A 16,956-nucleotide genomic window follows, 5' to 3' on the forward strand; every position below is an offset into this window, starting at 1 on the left:
CTTCCATAGCCTGGTTCCAAATGGTTCAAGGACCAGTAATAGGCTGCAGCCAGGGGGTTGGGGCCCCCTGTATTAGAGAAGTTTTCATCTACCAAGACAGAGATGTATGTAAATGTTCATATTTTTAAACGATGAAGAAGCCCACCACAAACTATTTTTCCATAAAAGGCTGTTATACCTTTCTCCAGTCTTTAAAGAAGTTTTTCCTGAAGATATCCTTTGTAGTGTACTCATGATCAAGCATTTTTGCAAAGAAAGTTGCAACCTCTTCTGCTTTGGGACTGAGTTTCATGACTTTACCTGAACAAAGAAAACTATGCATGAAATAACAAGGCAACATTCTAAAGATATTCAACCTTCCAGCCACTCTTGGAAAGGATCCAGAGGCACACTTACCAGCAGATATACAGTGCAAGCCAGAATAACCACCCTGCAAACAAGCTATTTTGTTTCAAAGGAAAATGACAAATGTCTTCAGTTTTATTCCCAATTCTATAATGGACAGTGTGACCTCAGAATGGGCCACTAGATAGACAAGTCCAGCTGAGAAGCAGAGAAAACATCTTGTGAGGTGATCTGGGAATGTTTTGAAGTGTACAGAATTCTTTGGGAGATTAGATGCATCACTGCCCCACTGGCCAGGTGAAAGCCAGCAAGTGGCATTGGAGATGAGGTGAAAATAATAGTTAATGTGTTCTTGGAAAAGGGGTTGATTCCACTGGCCATGAAAGAGAAGCCGTCCCTTGACCAAGCTGTACTGGATAATTATTGGATCTTCAACCTTCCTATTTATTTATTTTTTTAAGAGAGGCTGTTGAGAAGATAACTGTAATGGACCGTGTGAATGACCTTGGGGAAGAGATGCTGCCTAGGAAACAATCAGATGAGAGAGGCAAGAGCTACCAGTGGGTTGACAGTCAGAGAAAGAAATTTAGGAGGGACCCGCCATAACAAATCAAGCAATGAAAAGTGGCAGTGGGAAGCTTGTGTTTTCAGATTTGCAAGACTGATATCAGCTCTCCCAGGTAAACCAGACAAGAGACATGAATAGATGAATTAATTCTACTTTACTCTAAGGCTACATTAACAGAATCTTGCAAGGCTGAAAGTACAGCCCTCCCACCTCCACTTTTAACTGCTTGATACCACTTGTGTTCTTGGTTCTTAGTTTTTTTTCTAATTCTTGTTAATTTTAATCTTTTTATATTTATTATAATTGTAAGCATTGTAAGCAGCCCAGTCACTCTGGATAGTGAGATGGGTGTCATATAAATGTAATAAATAAAAAAATAAATAATGAAAGATACAATCCAAAACATGAGAAAATTTGATTTTTACTACTCTGGATTACCAGAATGCTTTTGTTCCAGAAAAACGTGGAGTAAGAAATGGGCTGCAGATCCATAACTACTTTAGAGCATCACACTGGGCTAAGGGTGTGACAAATAGAAGAATATTGGTATTCCTAAATTCCCCAGCGAAGGACTTGTTAAATGGTTGTCTTCTTCACATTTCAGCTGTTTGTTACTGACCCATTTCCCCTTCATTCAAGAATATCAAAGAAGCTCAACATGAAACCATAGATATGTGGAAAGGCAGCTTCTTCCACAGCTAAAAGTAAGCAATTGTTGCACTAATACACAGTACATCTGATGTCTCTTTTTCCTACCCAATATGCCTAACACAGGCTCAGGCTGCATAATTCGTCAGCATTCCACAGCAGAGCAAACAAAAACAAATACTTTAAGTCATTTTAAAATATGTGATTCTTGATTCTATATCCCACTTGCAGAAGCAGAATTAGCACACAAACAGGTACTCTATGTTACTGAGCAATCATCTGGAAAAGGCTCTGATAAGCATACTAGTGTTACTGTATATACTAGTATATCTATCATGGCTCTAGAAGCTCGTGTCTGCTAGGGCCTACATGCAGAAAGCACAAGCCACACTTTAAAACTCCTTTTAAGCATATAAAGAGACAGCAACTGAATGACAATTCTTCAAATCCAATGATAATTTATTAAAAATAACCATCTTGGTGATATCTTTTTATCAGTCTAAATGTCACCTATAGATTAAACCAAGTATAATTTAAAAAAAAACATGCACTTTAATTGTTAATAAAATATTTATTGGACTTATTTGTCACCCACCTCATAGCAAACAACTCTTGATGGCTTCCAGCATTAAAACATTAAAATCCTAACAGTTAAATATATTTAAAAGAATAAAAATAGAAATCCCAATCAAGGTAAAATATAGTTAGAAGACGGGGAGGAAGGGAGGTTGTATGGGGGAGGGGGAAGAGGTGGGATTACCTCTTAATTCAACAATCACCTCCAATGTGATTGGAACTGGGAGCTTTATAGTGCAGCAAGAGCATACTATAGACACTGTAATGTAGCCATAACAGTAAGTAATGATTAAAAACAGCTAAAAGAATTACTAAAATGTTGACAGTTTCAGAAGTAGCAATGTATGTTACAAGCTACAATAAAAAGGATTTAATGAAATAAATGGAAAATAAAGAAAATGCAAGAGACATTTGACTATTTCTTTCCTCTCTACCCACAATAACTTGATATATAAATTAACAACAGCAATAGCATTTAGGACTATATATTGCCTTATAGTGCTTTACAGTTGGACAGTTTACAATACAGAAGCATTATTTTGCATATTGCCCCCAACAATCTGGGTCCTCATTTTACCGACCAGCAAAACTATTACCATTTCTGCCCATTAAAACTCATCCAGTCTTTAGGATGCTGTAAACAGCTATTAATTCTGCTCTTCTACAAAACATCAGTTTTATAACTTACCGTCATAGTAGAATTTGACATTTTCAGGCAACGGTTCGTATGGCGGAGCAAACACAGGACCTTTGTGTTCCAAGAATTTCCATTTAATACCTTCAGGATAGCGTTCTTCTTCCCACCTTTAAAACAAGAGGAAGAGGTGAAATAAGTAACGCTAGCATCCATTCAGCTACTGCACATAAATCCAGAATCTACAAAGCAGTATCACAGCATTCTATTTGAATGTCTACATTAGTCAATCAAAGAGAGTCTTTCATTGTTCTGATGCACCTAAAAACATATCTCTATATTTATTAATGTTAATAATGTTAATGCTCTTCACTTAATTTCTGGATTTGCTTTTATGTCACATCAACTTTTTTTCTGTACAAATGTTAGAATTACTTACAGTTAAAATATCTTCTAAAATAAAGAATTTCAAAAATAATAGGCAATATTACTATACAAAGATACAAAACAGGTAAATGAGGATAATAGAGGAAAGCTGAATTCATTCTTGCTAATACAGTACTAAGTTTTATCAAATAGTACTTAAAACTTATAAACCTATTAGTAACATATAATTCATGAAATCTCATATTAATATAAATTTAATATATTTCTGCATTAAAATGCAAAGTGAAAACATCTCAGGAAACATCCAATGAAACTCCATAAATTAACATTTTTGATCAACCCTGACTGCTCTTTAGAAGGCCAGATCCTGAAGCTAAAACTCAAATACTTTGGCCACCTAATGAGGAGGAAGGACTCACTGGAGAAGAGCCTAATGCTGGGAAAGATTGAGGGCAATAGAAGAAGGGGACAACAGAGAACGAGGTGGCTGGATGGAGTCACTGAAGCCGTGGGCGTGAGCTTAAATGGACTCCAGAAGATGGTAGAGGACAGGAAAGCCTGGAGGAACATTGTCCATAGGGTCGCGATGGGTCGGACACGACTTCGCAACTAACAACAACAACAACATGTATGTTTGTGTGTGTGTAAACATTTACATGCTTTGAAATGCCTGACCAAGGAATTTCAAGACCAAAACCAAGTTTCTGAGTTTATATGCCAAGAATGAAACTGAGAATCAATTTTTGGATCACATTAGAACAAGTATAGGTTGCATAAAAGTAAAGCACTAATTCTTAAAAATGGGCCCTTATCAGAGTTCTAATAATAAACATTAATTTATCTAATACCAGCATCTACCCAATAGGACTCCAGTATAATTTCAGGATATCTTATATATGGGAATGTTTTCACCTAGGCCAGGGTTAGGGAACCTTGGCTCTTTTATGACTTGTGGACTTCAATACCCAGAATTCCTGAACCAGCCATGCTGAATTCTGGGAGTTGAGGTCCACAAGTCATAAAAGAGCCCTGACTTAGGCTATAGAAAGCTCTAAATGTTGCACAAGTGTATATTCAGATGTCTATTGTCTCGTGGTTTATTACAGAAACAGATTCCAAAGATCATTTAAAATGTTAATAATAAGAATCTGTTATGCAAAACATGAAGCAGAGACATACATGTTGGGTTGTTGTCGTTTTTTTGGCTCACTGAAATAAATAGTATGTATAGGTCTTTATTTTGGGCAGAGATCATGGTGTGCAAGCCACGAGATGCATTTCTTTAAAATTCTTTTATTTGGGGAGCTATTGGAGCAAGTAGCACTATTGACATCAGTGAAGTAGGTGGGAATAGAAAGACTCAGGTGTTTTTGACTTGGTGAGAGGTTAATTTTTCATTGGATGTGATGCTAGAAAGAATTTTTTTACCCTCTTGTCTTTCCATCTCTCTCCCCTCCCCACAAAAAAGGTAGAAAATATCCCGTCATTTCTCAGTGGTTTGCCACTGGAATTTGGTGACATATTTTAGAGCCACTGAGCATTTTGCTTGCAAAAAGCATATTACATGAAACAGCCCAAAGTGTGCTGATGTAACTAGGAATATAATTACTGCTTGAGCATTTTAGTAAAGGATGGCCAGTACAGGATAACAGTTACGATACAGGATAGGATAATGGTCACAAAACTCAAGAAAAATACCGCAGCTTTAGAAAGGTAAACAAAGAGATACTGCTTAGATTATTTCTCATCCATAAATGTATATATCCCATTTCTCATCCATAAATGTATATATCCCAAGCAACTGTTAAACACAACGGCATTCAAAATGACTATATATTAGCTTCAGACAGAAGCAAAAACAACCACTACAAAACATATACATAAGAATGCATCTCAAAAAGCAGCAATAAAATGGAATGGACAGTAAACAAGGCAACAAAGACTGCTTTCCTTATTAGTCCACAGTAATGAATCAGGGGTCTGTTCCCTTTAAGACAGAACCACAACCATTTGTGATTGATCAGCTCTTTGTGCTTCCTCCTCCCTCTTTATAGTCAAACCATAACATTCTAGGCATTCCAATGCTAGCAATAGCAATAGCACTTAGACTTATAAACAGCATCACAGTGTTTTATAACCCTCTCTAAGTGGTTTACAGAGTCAACACATTGCCCCCAACAATCTGGGTCCTCATTATACCAACCTCAGAAGGATGAAAGGCTGAGTCAACCTTGAGCCCTTGAGAATCAAACTGCTGGCAGTCAGCAGAAGTAGCCTGCAATACTGCATTCTAATCTCTGCGCCACCTCGGCTCTGGAAGCTAGACACAATCTAGCTCCCAGAACTGAAAATAGGAGCATATCTTTAAAGTTCACCAAGTTACACAACAGTGTGTGTTGAGTGTGAAATGAAGAACTACAAGATACGTGAAAACAAGGAATGAATATAATGCCAATACATTCTTGAGTTACTCTTATTTTATAAATAATAATAAACAATTTGCACTGAAAATTAAACCAATAGTCTTATGTTCTAAAGTATGCTTAAATAATTTCTTTAAAGTTATCATTTGTTTATCATTTGATATTCTCATTGGGGGATTTTATTTCTAAACACTCAGAGCTGGTTAGCTGAAACAATAACAAGTTATTTTGTAACAGAAAATAAAAATGAAAAAGAAAAAAAACACATCAAATTATTCCGTATATAAAAAGGGTGATATGCAAATAGAGTTTTTCATCCTTCATTTAATCAGAAGCATTCTTAACCAACTTATGCTCTTAAAGTTTCTAAATGGTTCTGTTATAGTTAGGGGTGGGGTTGGTTGTATTATTTTAAAGGCTAAAATTCTGAGTTCAAAAATGCAATAAAGGGATTTCATAAAATAATGGGGAATGACACACTGATTTCCTCTCACTGAGAGAGCTTCTGGTTCTCCAAATCTCGTAACTGCCACTGAGACTAATAATAGACTCTTTAGAGAAGGCCATTAATGAGTTCATAGCCTTAAAAGACGAAAAACAAATCCAATGAAAGGAAGACAGAGGATGAAAGGGAGGCGGAATAGCTTTGCACCTTCAAAAGACAAGAGAAAGAGAGGGAGAGAGAAAATAATGATGTTGTGAGTTATCAAGATATTGCTCTTGACCCCAAAAGCTCATTGTACATATTAGGACAAGGACACCATTTTTTTAAAAAAATCAGGCTATGTTCCTGAGAAAGTTCCCTAAATATCTGATGGCATATTTATTTGGTTACTTTATACTGGTAAACAGTTACTTTTTCATATTCTGTAACTGAAATGATTAGAGTAAGCTGTTGAACCTTTTACAGTAAGAATAAAATCACCTGCATAAAATTGCCACTCTCACATCATCACATCAAAAGCGCCAATACTTTCCCCTTCTATCAACTGGGATTATGGCTTGGACCAATTTCTGACATTTCTTCCTGTGCTCCTCTCTCCCTTCTGGTCTACAAACCATTATTTCTGTTCTTCTCTATGTCTTTTTGCTTCTTAAACCATCTGACTAGCAAACTCTCTTTGCCATACAAATTTTTTTTCTAATCTATCCTTTTCTAGTATTACTAAGCTTATAGCTTGAGAAATAACTTCTGTGAGCATTTTTAAAATCAACTCCAGGCTCTTTTCTTTCTTATTGGCTACAGGATAGGTTTGACTATGCCATGCCTCCTTTTGTTGTTACCCCATTGAAAAATTTCTTTGCAAAGGAAGCATTTGTGGCCTTAATTCGGGTGGTAAGGTCCTTTGGATTTCAGCGGGATTCCTTTTTTCCCTTCTGTCCTTGCCATACTTTTTTTTTATTCCCAAGAATCTGCCATTTATTTGTTCAACCCTACTTCTACTAAAATTTTGTCATGCATTCTCAGGTCTCAATGACCCCTTGTGAACCAGTGATTTTTTTATTTGTATCATATTAAGGATAGGATATCAGTTTCTCTAAAGAGGAGTTTTTCAGAAAGAGAATTATATATATATATATATATATATATATATATATATATATATATATATATATATATATATATATAAACAAACATCTTTGGGGATCAAGCATGAGAGGTTGTATATGCCTCAGTATGAAAAATATGGAAATATCTCAAAGAGCAAAGCGGTTGTCATTGACAGGGAAAATAGAATGAATTACTGCAAATTATGCATGAATTGTTTAAAACTATGGCCAATACATGAATGTATCCTGATTACATTTTTACTAAAGATAAATTGACTGAGAAATGATACGAGCAAATACTAGTGAAAAGACAGATTTTTTAAATTTACTAAATTTTTTGCCACCCATCTCGAGTGAGAAGATTAGCTAGGGGGGGGAGAGGACTAGCTAGGTAGTACACAGCATCTTATGAGTAAAGATACCTAGGAGTAACCTGAATGTAGACAAACTGGGCTTTAACAATGTTCTTTAAAACAAAGGTGGATTGCAAGGATAAAAACGTAAGGTGAATGGTGATGGTATAAAAGAAAGTTACCTATATTTCCTTTCCTTTTTCTAGTCTCCTACTGTTTATTGGTTTATTATTTCTTACTTCTTTTCTATGCTGTGCATAATATTGCTTAACATGAAAGAAAGAAAATTACATGATGGACATGTATATACAAATGTATGTATGTGTTACCATTTCCATTTTTGTTCCTCTTCTTTTTTTGTTTTTTTCTTTTTCATATCTCCTGTTGGGGGCTTCTTATCTTTGCTCTTTATTTTCTTCGGTTTGCTCTCCTAAAAACAGATAAATGAAAATGTACCATGGTAATGCAAGATTCTTTTATATTTTAAAATTTAGCGTAAAATGAGATCCATTTGAAATATTCTTAATAGAAAAGGAGGTTTAACATACAAGTATTTTAGCAGCCTTATAAACTTGGGCTATGAGAATGTTTTATCAAAGTTAATATGTCAAGGTTATTATGAATAACTATTTTTAAGTGAGATATAATAGCAACATTATCAACACTGCTCAAATTAAAATTTGATTTTCTGTAAGTATTATATAATGCTACATGTATAAACAAAAAGAGACAGTGTATTTTCAAATAAATATGCTATATTCATATTGCATCATCTACAAATCTGTTTAATTACCTCCATAATTCAGGCTAAAGATACCGCGTTTCCCTGAAGATAAGATCCAGCCCGAAAATAAGGCCTAGCCTGATTTTTTGGGGTTGGGCCTAATATATGCCCTACCCCAAAAATAAGTCCAGGAGGTGTGGCCAGCACAAGTGGCAGTGAGTGTGCAGGGCCCAATGGTGTCTGGTGCAGCGCAGGTAAGTCCAAGCGCAGAGGCAGAGGTGTGTGCGTGTGGGGGGGGGGGGGAACAGGCAATCCGGATGTGCCCTTTTCAGCCAGAGGGAGACTGGAAGCTTTTTCTGCTTGCGAATGTCATGCTTAGAAACCAAGCAATTTGCTCCATCTCCAAGCACCCCATTTGCAAGCAGACACAGCTTCCAGTCTCTCTCTGGGCAAAACGTGTTTGGATGCCTATGTGGCGTTTGAAAACTGAGCGAAATGATGGAGACTGGAAGCTCTGTCAGCGTGCAAATGGGGCGCTTGGAGTCAAAGCGAATGGCAGTCTTTGGGCGAAAAGTGTTTGGGAGCCTATGGTGCGCTTGGGGCAGCTCCACCCCCTCCCCTACCTGCCTCGCCTGGTGGCAGTGGCACATGGTGGGCTGCATGGCTTCCTGTCGTGAGCGGCTGCAGAAGTGAGCAGGAAGCAACACAGGCTCCTGCTGGATGGGGTTGTTGGTGCTGCAGCTGCGAGGCAGGTGTTGGGGAAAAAAATAAAGAGATCCCCCGAAAATAAGACCTACTGCCTCTTTTGGAGACAAAAAAGGTTTATAAGAGTGGGTCTTATTTCCAGGGAAATAGAGTAGGATTCTTACTATATATATTGGACAACATTTAAAGCTATGTCTGGATCAACACTGACCCACTGTCATAAATTGTTGGCAGTCCATAAGATAAAATAAAATGTAAAAAAATACCTCATCATCTTCCTGTTTTCGTTTTTTTGATTTTTTCACATCTTCGGTTTTAATCTTCTTAGGTTTGTAGTCAATACTGAAATTGCAAAATAATTGCAAATAATTCATTTCTTTTTAGCCCCATCAGTTCTCTTTGAACATTAGTGCTTGAAAAAATTACCCTGCCTCCATTTCAAAAGGTTACTTTTTTGTCGGTCTGTCCAATCATCCATTTATTTTCCTTCAATTTGTATGGCTGTCCATCTCAAAAAACAACTCTGAGAAGTAAACATTCTTAAAATAAGGTTGTCATTAAACTGTTGGTTTAATAATTGCTTGCTTTAGAAACCTTTTCCAAGACTATAGAAATTATCTTAGCATCTGACAATGAATATGAATTATCTATGCTATATCTGTGAAACAGCATACATTTAATGCTTTAGTGTTTGATTCAGCCTACTGCTCCTCACTGCCCCTTATATTGATCAACTTTATTCTACAGAACTTCTGCAAAATAATATAATAATGTGTCAACTGGAAAACACTCTGATGTACTCTGAATTGTAGATTCTACACACCAGATATAAATTTGTGATCTGATCTTATCAAAAGAGATATAGCTAAGCAACTCAGTGATCAAGACTCAGTACTGGAAAGACAGCTGAATTTAACACTCACTCATCATCCTCTCGGGGTCTCTTGTAATCTTCTTTATAATACCCATCATCATCTATTTCTTCCTTTATACATGGTGGACTATATGAGGAAAGAACATACGTGTTTACAAAAAAACAACAACCCCACAACAGTTTAAACATCATCTGGAAGCTCACCTTACTCACTAATTTTACTGCAACAAGAATTCACTCATTATCGTTGCATTCTTATCTGGCTCTGGAATGAAGTACTTGCAATATTCAATGTTAAAACGGAAATAAATTCCTGCAAGAATTTCATGACAAAGAGCAAGAGAATAAAACTCCTCAACGATAACACATAAGCCTCAGAGCATAAGCAAAAACTTTCCCCATCAGTTGTAGGGCACGGTGCTCATCTCTGTTTCTTGGCTGAAGGAGTCAGTGTTTTCCGAAGACAATTTCCATGGTCCTGTGGCCAGCATGGCTATCACCAAAGGCTCACAGAAGGCTGTCACCTTCCCACCAAAGTGGTAGGTATTAATCCACTTGCATTTGCATGCTTTCAAACTGGGCAGGAGCTGGGGCAAGTAATGGGAGCTCACCCTGTTTCACAGAGTTCAGGTAATCTGATACACCATTTCAATATTTTAGGTTTTTTTAGAACAAAGTCCTTTCATTGGCTCTCTGCCATCTTTCAGCTTTCTCGTGCCCTGATTCAGAATATAATAGGATAGATCCAATTTAGCATACTAGCAAGGGTGTGCACGTTACCTGATGTGAAACACTGTACTAATTTGCAGATAATATAGACCAGGACTATTATTGAAACTTATTTCATTCTTTTCAGACAAGAACAAAAATTCAGAAAGCATGTTCGTGCAGTTGTACACTTGCCTACCTGGAGAAGCCATTTTCCTTTTCTTTCTTTATTTTAATTTCACCAGATGATTTACTCTAAAAGACATGAGAGAGAACTGGGTCATTACAATTTTTAAAAATGACATCAGATTTTTTTCCCCATGGGACTGACAAAAGACCTTGCACCAGAAGCTTTTGTGCTTTTGAAACTTTTCAATCTGTGAGACTAATCTCAAACATTGCATTTTTTCTATTCTCTTCTTCTAACAATATGGCATTTATTCTTACAAACTTAAGATATTCAAATACAATGTAAAGCTTATTTTTAATTTTAAATGTCTTATGTTTGTGACATAAAAGACATTTTTACAATGCTCTTAGCTTACTAAGTTTTGGGAGAAAGTAGTGATAACATTAATATAATTGTGAGACAAAAGTTAAAATTTTCAGACAAAAATTTTCTGTTGAACTACATATGTAGCACTTGGAATTTGATAACTGGATAATATATTTGGATTCTCCATGGCCTTATTATGGCTAAATGATAGATATTGCAGTATTCGAAATGTAGATGTTCGGCTCCTTTCACTTAATGGATTGAATATCTAATTGCACTTGCCAATTACCAGCAGATCGCCTATTGGCATAGACTTTCTATGGACAAATGTAATGAAATATGGGGCTTATTTATATAAAATGCAGCATGTAAAATAAGCACGATAATTATATGAATGTATTAGAAATACAGATGTACTTGAATAATCACATTAGATAAGTATAAATAGAATTGTATTTTAAAATTATATATTTCTTTTTTCTTTATTCTATTGTGTCACCTTTTTAAAAAGTACTTTCTATGCATTTTATCATAATTATCTTTGTACCCTTTTTGACATTTTAAACAAACAAACAAAACATTCAAATACAATGAAGTTGTACACAATTTGTAACTTCATTTTATCCTCAGGACCTTAACTTTTTCTTGGCATCAAGAGCTGCAGATCAGATAACTCAGAACGCGAAAGCAGAAATTGGCTTTATCCCTGGTAATCCAAAGGAGTAACATCCCATCATAGTACTGTACCTTTTCTTCCTTTCGCTTCTCCTTCTCTCTATCTTTGTGTTTGTCTTTGTGTTTGTCATGTTTTTCTGAACTACCGTCTTTATGTTTGGTTTTCTCCTTCTCTTTGTGTTTCTTCTCTGAAAACTCTTTGTGTTCGCTGTAAGATTTAAGAATACTTTCAGTCAGAGAAGAGGCAACTGAAAAAAAGTCACATTATCAGCATCCAAATAGACTTATCAGCATTTAAAGTCAAGCTTTCAAAAATTTATTGCAATGGTTTTATTGATAAGAGGAAGGAATACTAGTTGTCATTAACTTAAACTTTCTATTTCTTTTCTAGCAACAGTAATGCCAGTCTGCTTAAGAGAAATCAATAAAATTCAAAAGTGACTGCATTCCTCTGACATAATTGCAGGCATATGTGTGCTCTGCTTAATGTATCTCAACTCAAATGATCTTGAATACATCACTAACTTGGTTTCTCAATGGTGCTATCCCAGCTTAGTGAGGAACATGTAAACTTAAAGAAAACAATGCAATTATTATAACACTGCATATATGACTTTGTTTCTTTAAATTACTCAATACTTTCAAGAAAAGAAAAAGAGGCACAAACATTTCAGTAACACATCTTTATTTGTCTAATTATTCTCCAGGGAAACCCAGAAAATCTGTGCAGAGGGAGTAAAGGTGTCACAGTCTTTTCTCCAGAGAAATTCTCTCAGCAATTATTTTACTGAGTTTCCCACCACCACCACCCGCCAAAATAGAATTTCCCACTAATTTTTAAAGCGACTTAGATGCTACTTGAACCCCGCTGACTCTTTTAGGATACTTTATACTTCTGCAGCTTTTCATTTTCTCTTTTATTATCTTTCAGACATCATTTTAGTAGCAGCAATACATCATGTTCAACATGTACAAAATTATGCTTATGGAGAAGACAAACCAAGGAAAACCTAATGTGATATCTCAATTCATACTTAAACTGACTATGCGTTTCAAGCCATGGAAATATAATGGCACAGTCTCCTGGTTTTTAGCACAGTACCTTTAACCACTATGCCAAACTAAAACCAAAATCTTGGAAACTATATTAAAAATTTCCTAGCTTTACTTACAGAGTCTCTTTGTATGCTTTGAAATTTCTTTTTACCCAATCTTAGATTTATGTGATCTTAAAATTAGAAAACAATATGTGAGTGAAGAGAAACAAAAGCAGCTTTAAATTGTTTTCTATTATTATGAGTACCTATTCATAATCTTTCACCACAGTAACAGAGATCTAATTTTTGTGGCCTTGAACTTAAAGAATGTATGAAAAAGTAGGCTAAGAATTTTAATTATAATATACAGATGGATCAATGGGAAAATATGTGGGTAAAAGGGTGAAAGTTACATTGGGATATGATCTTAAAGGGAATTTTTATAAAATGTATTTTGTTGGAACACAACGGCAGAGAAATTATTTAGAAAGGCACTTGAAATATATGTCTTAAAACTGAACATGAAGGGATATTTAAGTGTCCTTGGGGGATATGTAAAAAAGCTAAAAATATTGGATTCAAATACATATAGTACAGGAAATTCATGATACATAAGATACTGAAAGATTAATATGTGATTCAAACCAGAACTTTTATAATTAACCAATTAACTGCTTTAAAAAAACCATGGAAAACTATTTCAATATATGATTACCACACCAAGATAGCATTATATGCACAAAGTTTCACCATGGAGAATGCCTGGTGAAATTGACAGAACTTGCTGACATGGACAAATTGATTTCCGTGATTAGAGCAGAGGTCACCAACATTCTGGTGGGCGGTGTGTGAGCGTATGCGCAAATGGGGCTGTGCAAATGGGTGTTCTGTACCAGCCTGCTACCGGCCCTGCAGAAAAGGCAGGGACAACCCCTTTTACAAGTAAGGCAAGAGGCTGGAATTATGCCTGCCAAATTTATTGCTACAAAAACAAATAGAACAAGACACAAACCAAGAAACAGGAGCTTTACAAGCGGTTGCCTTCAGCAAACCAGCCCTCCCACGCATTCCCCCTTAAATACAGTTCAGGGCGTGGCTTCTCTCTGCCTCCTTCCGAGGAGCCCCATTGCCTTCCTCTGTTTACTCCTGACTGACTGCCTCCTGTGTCGGGTGTCCTTGAACAGGGCCAGCTGTGGGTCATCTTCATCCACGCTGTCAGGCTCACACAGCTGGGTCTGCGTCGTGACCAAATGAGAGGGGCCTGGCTGAGGACTCTCATCAAGCTCTTCAACACCCCCCTCCTCCTCCTCCTCTGAGTCATCCGACCCAACTGCCAAACCCACAGGCTGACCCTGAATCACAACACTGGGGCGGCTAGCGTTGGCAGGACACTCAGGGTGGCTCTAGTGCCAGCGTGACGCTCAGGTCGGGGTGGTGTTAGTGCCGGTGGGATGCTGAGAGCTGTGCTAGTGTTGGCGTGACACTTGAGGCGGTACTAGCGCTGGTGGGATGCTCAGAGTGGTGCTAGTGCTGGTGGGATGCTCGGGGCGGAGCAATGCTAGTGCTGGCGAGATGCTTGTGGTGGCACTAGCGCGTATGACCATGCCTTCATGGAGCCCGGTGGCCTTTTAGTTGGCGACGGCCCACAGGTGGGAACCCCCGGATTAGAGATCAGATACCTATATTTCTTGGTAATTGGAAATTCAGTAAGTTTAAACTTTTCTATTTCTATTTTTCTTCATTTTTTTACTTGTACTGTTTGCCTTTTTCTGTCTTACTTTGTATTATTAGTAGTAGTCTTTATCATCTTTTTAAAAATTTTAAAATAAAAAATTATATTAAAATGTATTTTTGTAGCCTTAAGGTTTTTCTATTTCAATATCATTTTATGATGTAACAAGATCTATTATGCGTAACATTTTAAATGGTCAGCATTTTTATGTATAAAAATGTAGCAGTTATCACAGATCTATCAAAATGACTTACTTCAAGATATACTGTGTTAGTATAAATAATTTTATAGAACATGTAATTATTTTATGCTCCCCAAGGCTAATCTATAGGATCAGGTATAATCTGCCTACCAACAGGGGTCTTATCAGGTTAAATCAACCCAAAGGTATCATGCCCTTTAGAATAACCAGAACATTAATAAAAGATGAACTAAATTTTTCAACTGTTAAACTGTCCAAATTCATCTATGTAATAACAATTAGATTGAAATAATCAAGAGACTATAAAAAATTATTCAAGATTTTGAAAACTCAGATTTTGCAAGCTCAGATCATAAAAGCATCTGGCCTTACCTGTTACTGTACTTGGATTTTTCTCTGTCTTTATCCTTCTTGTGCTCTTTGTGTCGATGTTCTCTGTCTTTGTGTTTATCTTTATGTTTGTGCGAATCTGTGGACAGAACAGCAAAGAAAGGAATTAAGCTATACAGGGAAATAAAGCAGTTGTCCAAACTGCTACAGTGCTACTAATTATACATTGGTACCCCAGGCTGTGAGACATGTGCTATCAATGTTGTCTTGGTGGCTAGACATTGTAAGGGTCTTCATGGGAGAAAAGGTAACTTTAAACAAAAGCAATACAGAAGTGCTATTTGCCCTGTGATAGAACAGGTTTACAATTTGGAAGTCCTTTAGTGTTTTTGGCTCCTAGCAGGTGGCAACTGAGAGCCTTTGCCCAGCTATGGTATGTAATTTGTGGCCATACCTGATTCAGGAGGTCCTAGATACAGTAACTCATGTCTTGCAACATGATTTATGTAAGTGTGCCTTAAAAGACTAGAAATTAAAACTTGTCCAAAATGCAGCACCACATATATTAATTGGGAACGTGTAATACCAAGAGTCTTGCCCTGGTTCCCAATTCAGTTTTGGATACAATTTAAAGTATAGCCCTTAATCTATAAAATCTTCCCTAGCTTGGCACTTACATATGGCATGTCCAATCTTCAACTGTGGTAGAACTGTCTCCTTTACTCTGGCTGTACTTGGTAGTGCGTAAGTCAGCAATTTTTCTTCTACATAGGGACAAGATGCTGCATTTGTTTTCAGGTCATTTCAAGATGTTGGTTTTAAGTTTTAAAAACCTACATAGCACGGGACCGGGTTATCTGAGGAACTGCTTCTCCTCAATTATATCTGCCTGTTCCACCAGAAATAGTAGAGAAGAAGACAGGCACAGGTCTGTAACCCGCTTCTCCGGAGACGCAGGCGGCTCTTTCAGCCATCTCCTGCGGCTCCCGGTCCACTGCCATGTGCAGTCCCCCCCCAAAAAAAACCTGGGACCAAAAAAGTTCAACCAATCAATTCAAATATGCAGCGTAGGTGCATATCTCGCGTTGGCTCTACTCTTCAGTCAAACCCTGTTCTGCGCATGTACACGCATGTGCACATATTTTTTGCGGCTGCCAGTTTTTCCTTTTGTTTGGGAACCGGCTTTTTCACTGTTTCAGGTTGCTGACCCCTGGGCTATGGGTTTCACCAGCTAGAGAGCTACATTTGGTGGCAGGCTTTTTCTGCTATGGCCCCTGCATTATGGAACATGAAGTGAAACTGGTTTCATCGCTTTTGACTTTCCAAAGGACCCTCACAACCTTGGCTGTACCATGAGCCCTGGGGATTGGAGAATTATTAAGTATCTCTATTATTAATATCCTGTTGTCCAATATTTTTTAGATGTTTAAAACAATCTCTTTAACATTTTAAAATAAAATAATGTGTTAGAATTCACAGCATTTTTCTCTTTTTGACATTACAATCGCTGTCAAACAGCTTAAACTGAAATTCTGATTTTCCCAAGAGTACCACCTGACCTTAATAAAAACTGAACCCTGATCTCCCATAATCCTGGGGCTAGGAAACTATTATCCTCAGAATCACACAATTCTCTTAGGAATTGCTTCCTTATCTACTTTGCATATGTAGACGGGTGGCGGGGGGGGGAGGATATGAAATCCAACTATGTTACAACTTTTGAGTATTGTTCATTCGACTGCTTGATTTTTCCCATGAGTCAAAACACTTAGAGCAGGCATGTCAAACGTGCGATGTCATATGACATTGCACGATGTATTGCGACTTTTTCCCCGATTGCCAGCAATGGGGTGAGCGCAGTTTCAGTATTACACATCCAGCCTGTGGGCCGGCAGTTTGACATGCCTTAAGAGTAAACTTGTTTGAGAATCTAACTGAATAAGCTACACTGGCCACTCAACAGAGTGTGATGATACATGTTGCAAGAG

The 16,956-nt window shown here is 37.0% G+C and overlaps 1 protein-coding gene and 1 long non-coding RNA gene across 4 annotated transcripts in view; one reads left to right on the forward strand and one right to left on the reverse strand.

Annotated features, from left to right (window-relative positions):
- TOP1 (DNA topoisomerase I) overlaps positions 1-16,956 on the reverse strand; it is a 60,824-nt gene that overhangs the window by 24,554 nt on the left and 19,314 nt on the right. For 2 of the 3 annotated variants that reach the window (XR_014492128.1, XM_083359726.1), the window contains exons 3-11: positions 15,646-15,732; positions 15,011-15,107; positions 11,740-11,875; positions 10,696-10,751; positions 9,838-9,915; positions 9,181-9,256; positions 7,815-7,915; positions 2,826-2,941; positions 179-300 (exon numbers count right to left, since the gene is read on the reverse strand). Coding sequence is in view for 2 of the 3 variants with exons in the window: in XM_083359726.1 (XP_083215852.1) it covers positions 179-300; positions 2,826-2,941; positions 7,815-7,915; positions 9,181-9,256; positions 9,838-9,915; positions 10,696-10,751; positions 11,740-11,875; positions 15,011-15,107; positions 15,646-15,732 (869 nt within the window). In the remaining variant the exon portion in view is untranslated. The remainder of the gene's footprint in view (positions 1-178; positions 301-2,825; positions 2,942-7,814; positions 7,916-9,180; positions 9,257-9,837; positions 9,916-10,695; positions 10,752-11,739; positions 11,876-15,010; positions 15,108-15,645; positions 15,733-16,956) is intronic. The other variant, XM_083359727.1, reaches the window with a different exon arrangement.
- On the forward strand, positions 3,267-12,763 carry LOC310638561. Its single transcript, XR_014492129.1, has 3 exons — positions 3,267-3,282; positions 11,623-11,701; positions 12,599-12,763. It is a non-coding gene; the product is annotated as an uncharacterized lncRNA (long non-coding RNA).

This window comes from Vipera ursinii (assembly GCF_947247035.1).
Source record: "Vipera ursinii genome assembly, chromosome: 3".
NCBI lineage: Eukaryota > Metazoa > Chordata > Lepidosauria > Squamata > Viperidae > Vipera > Vipera ursinii.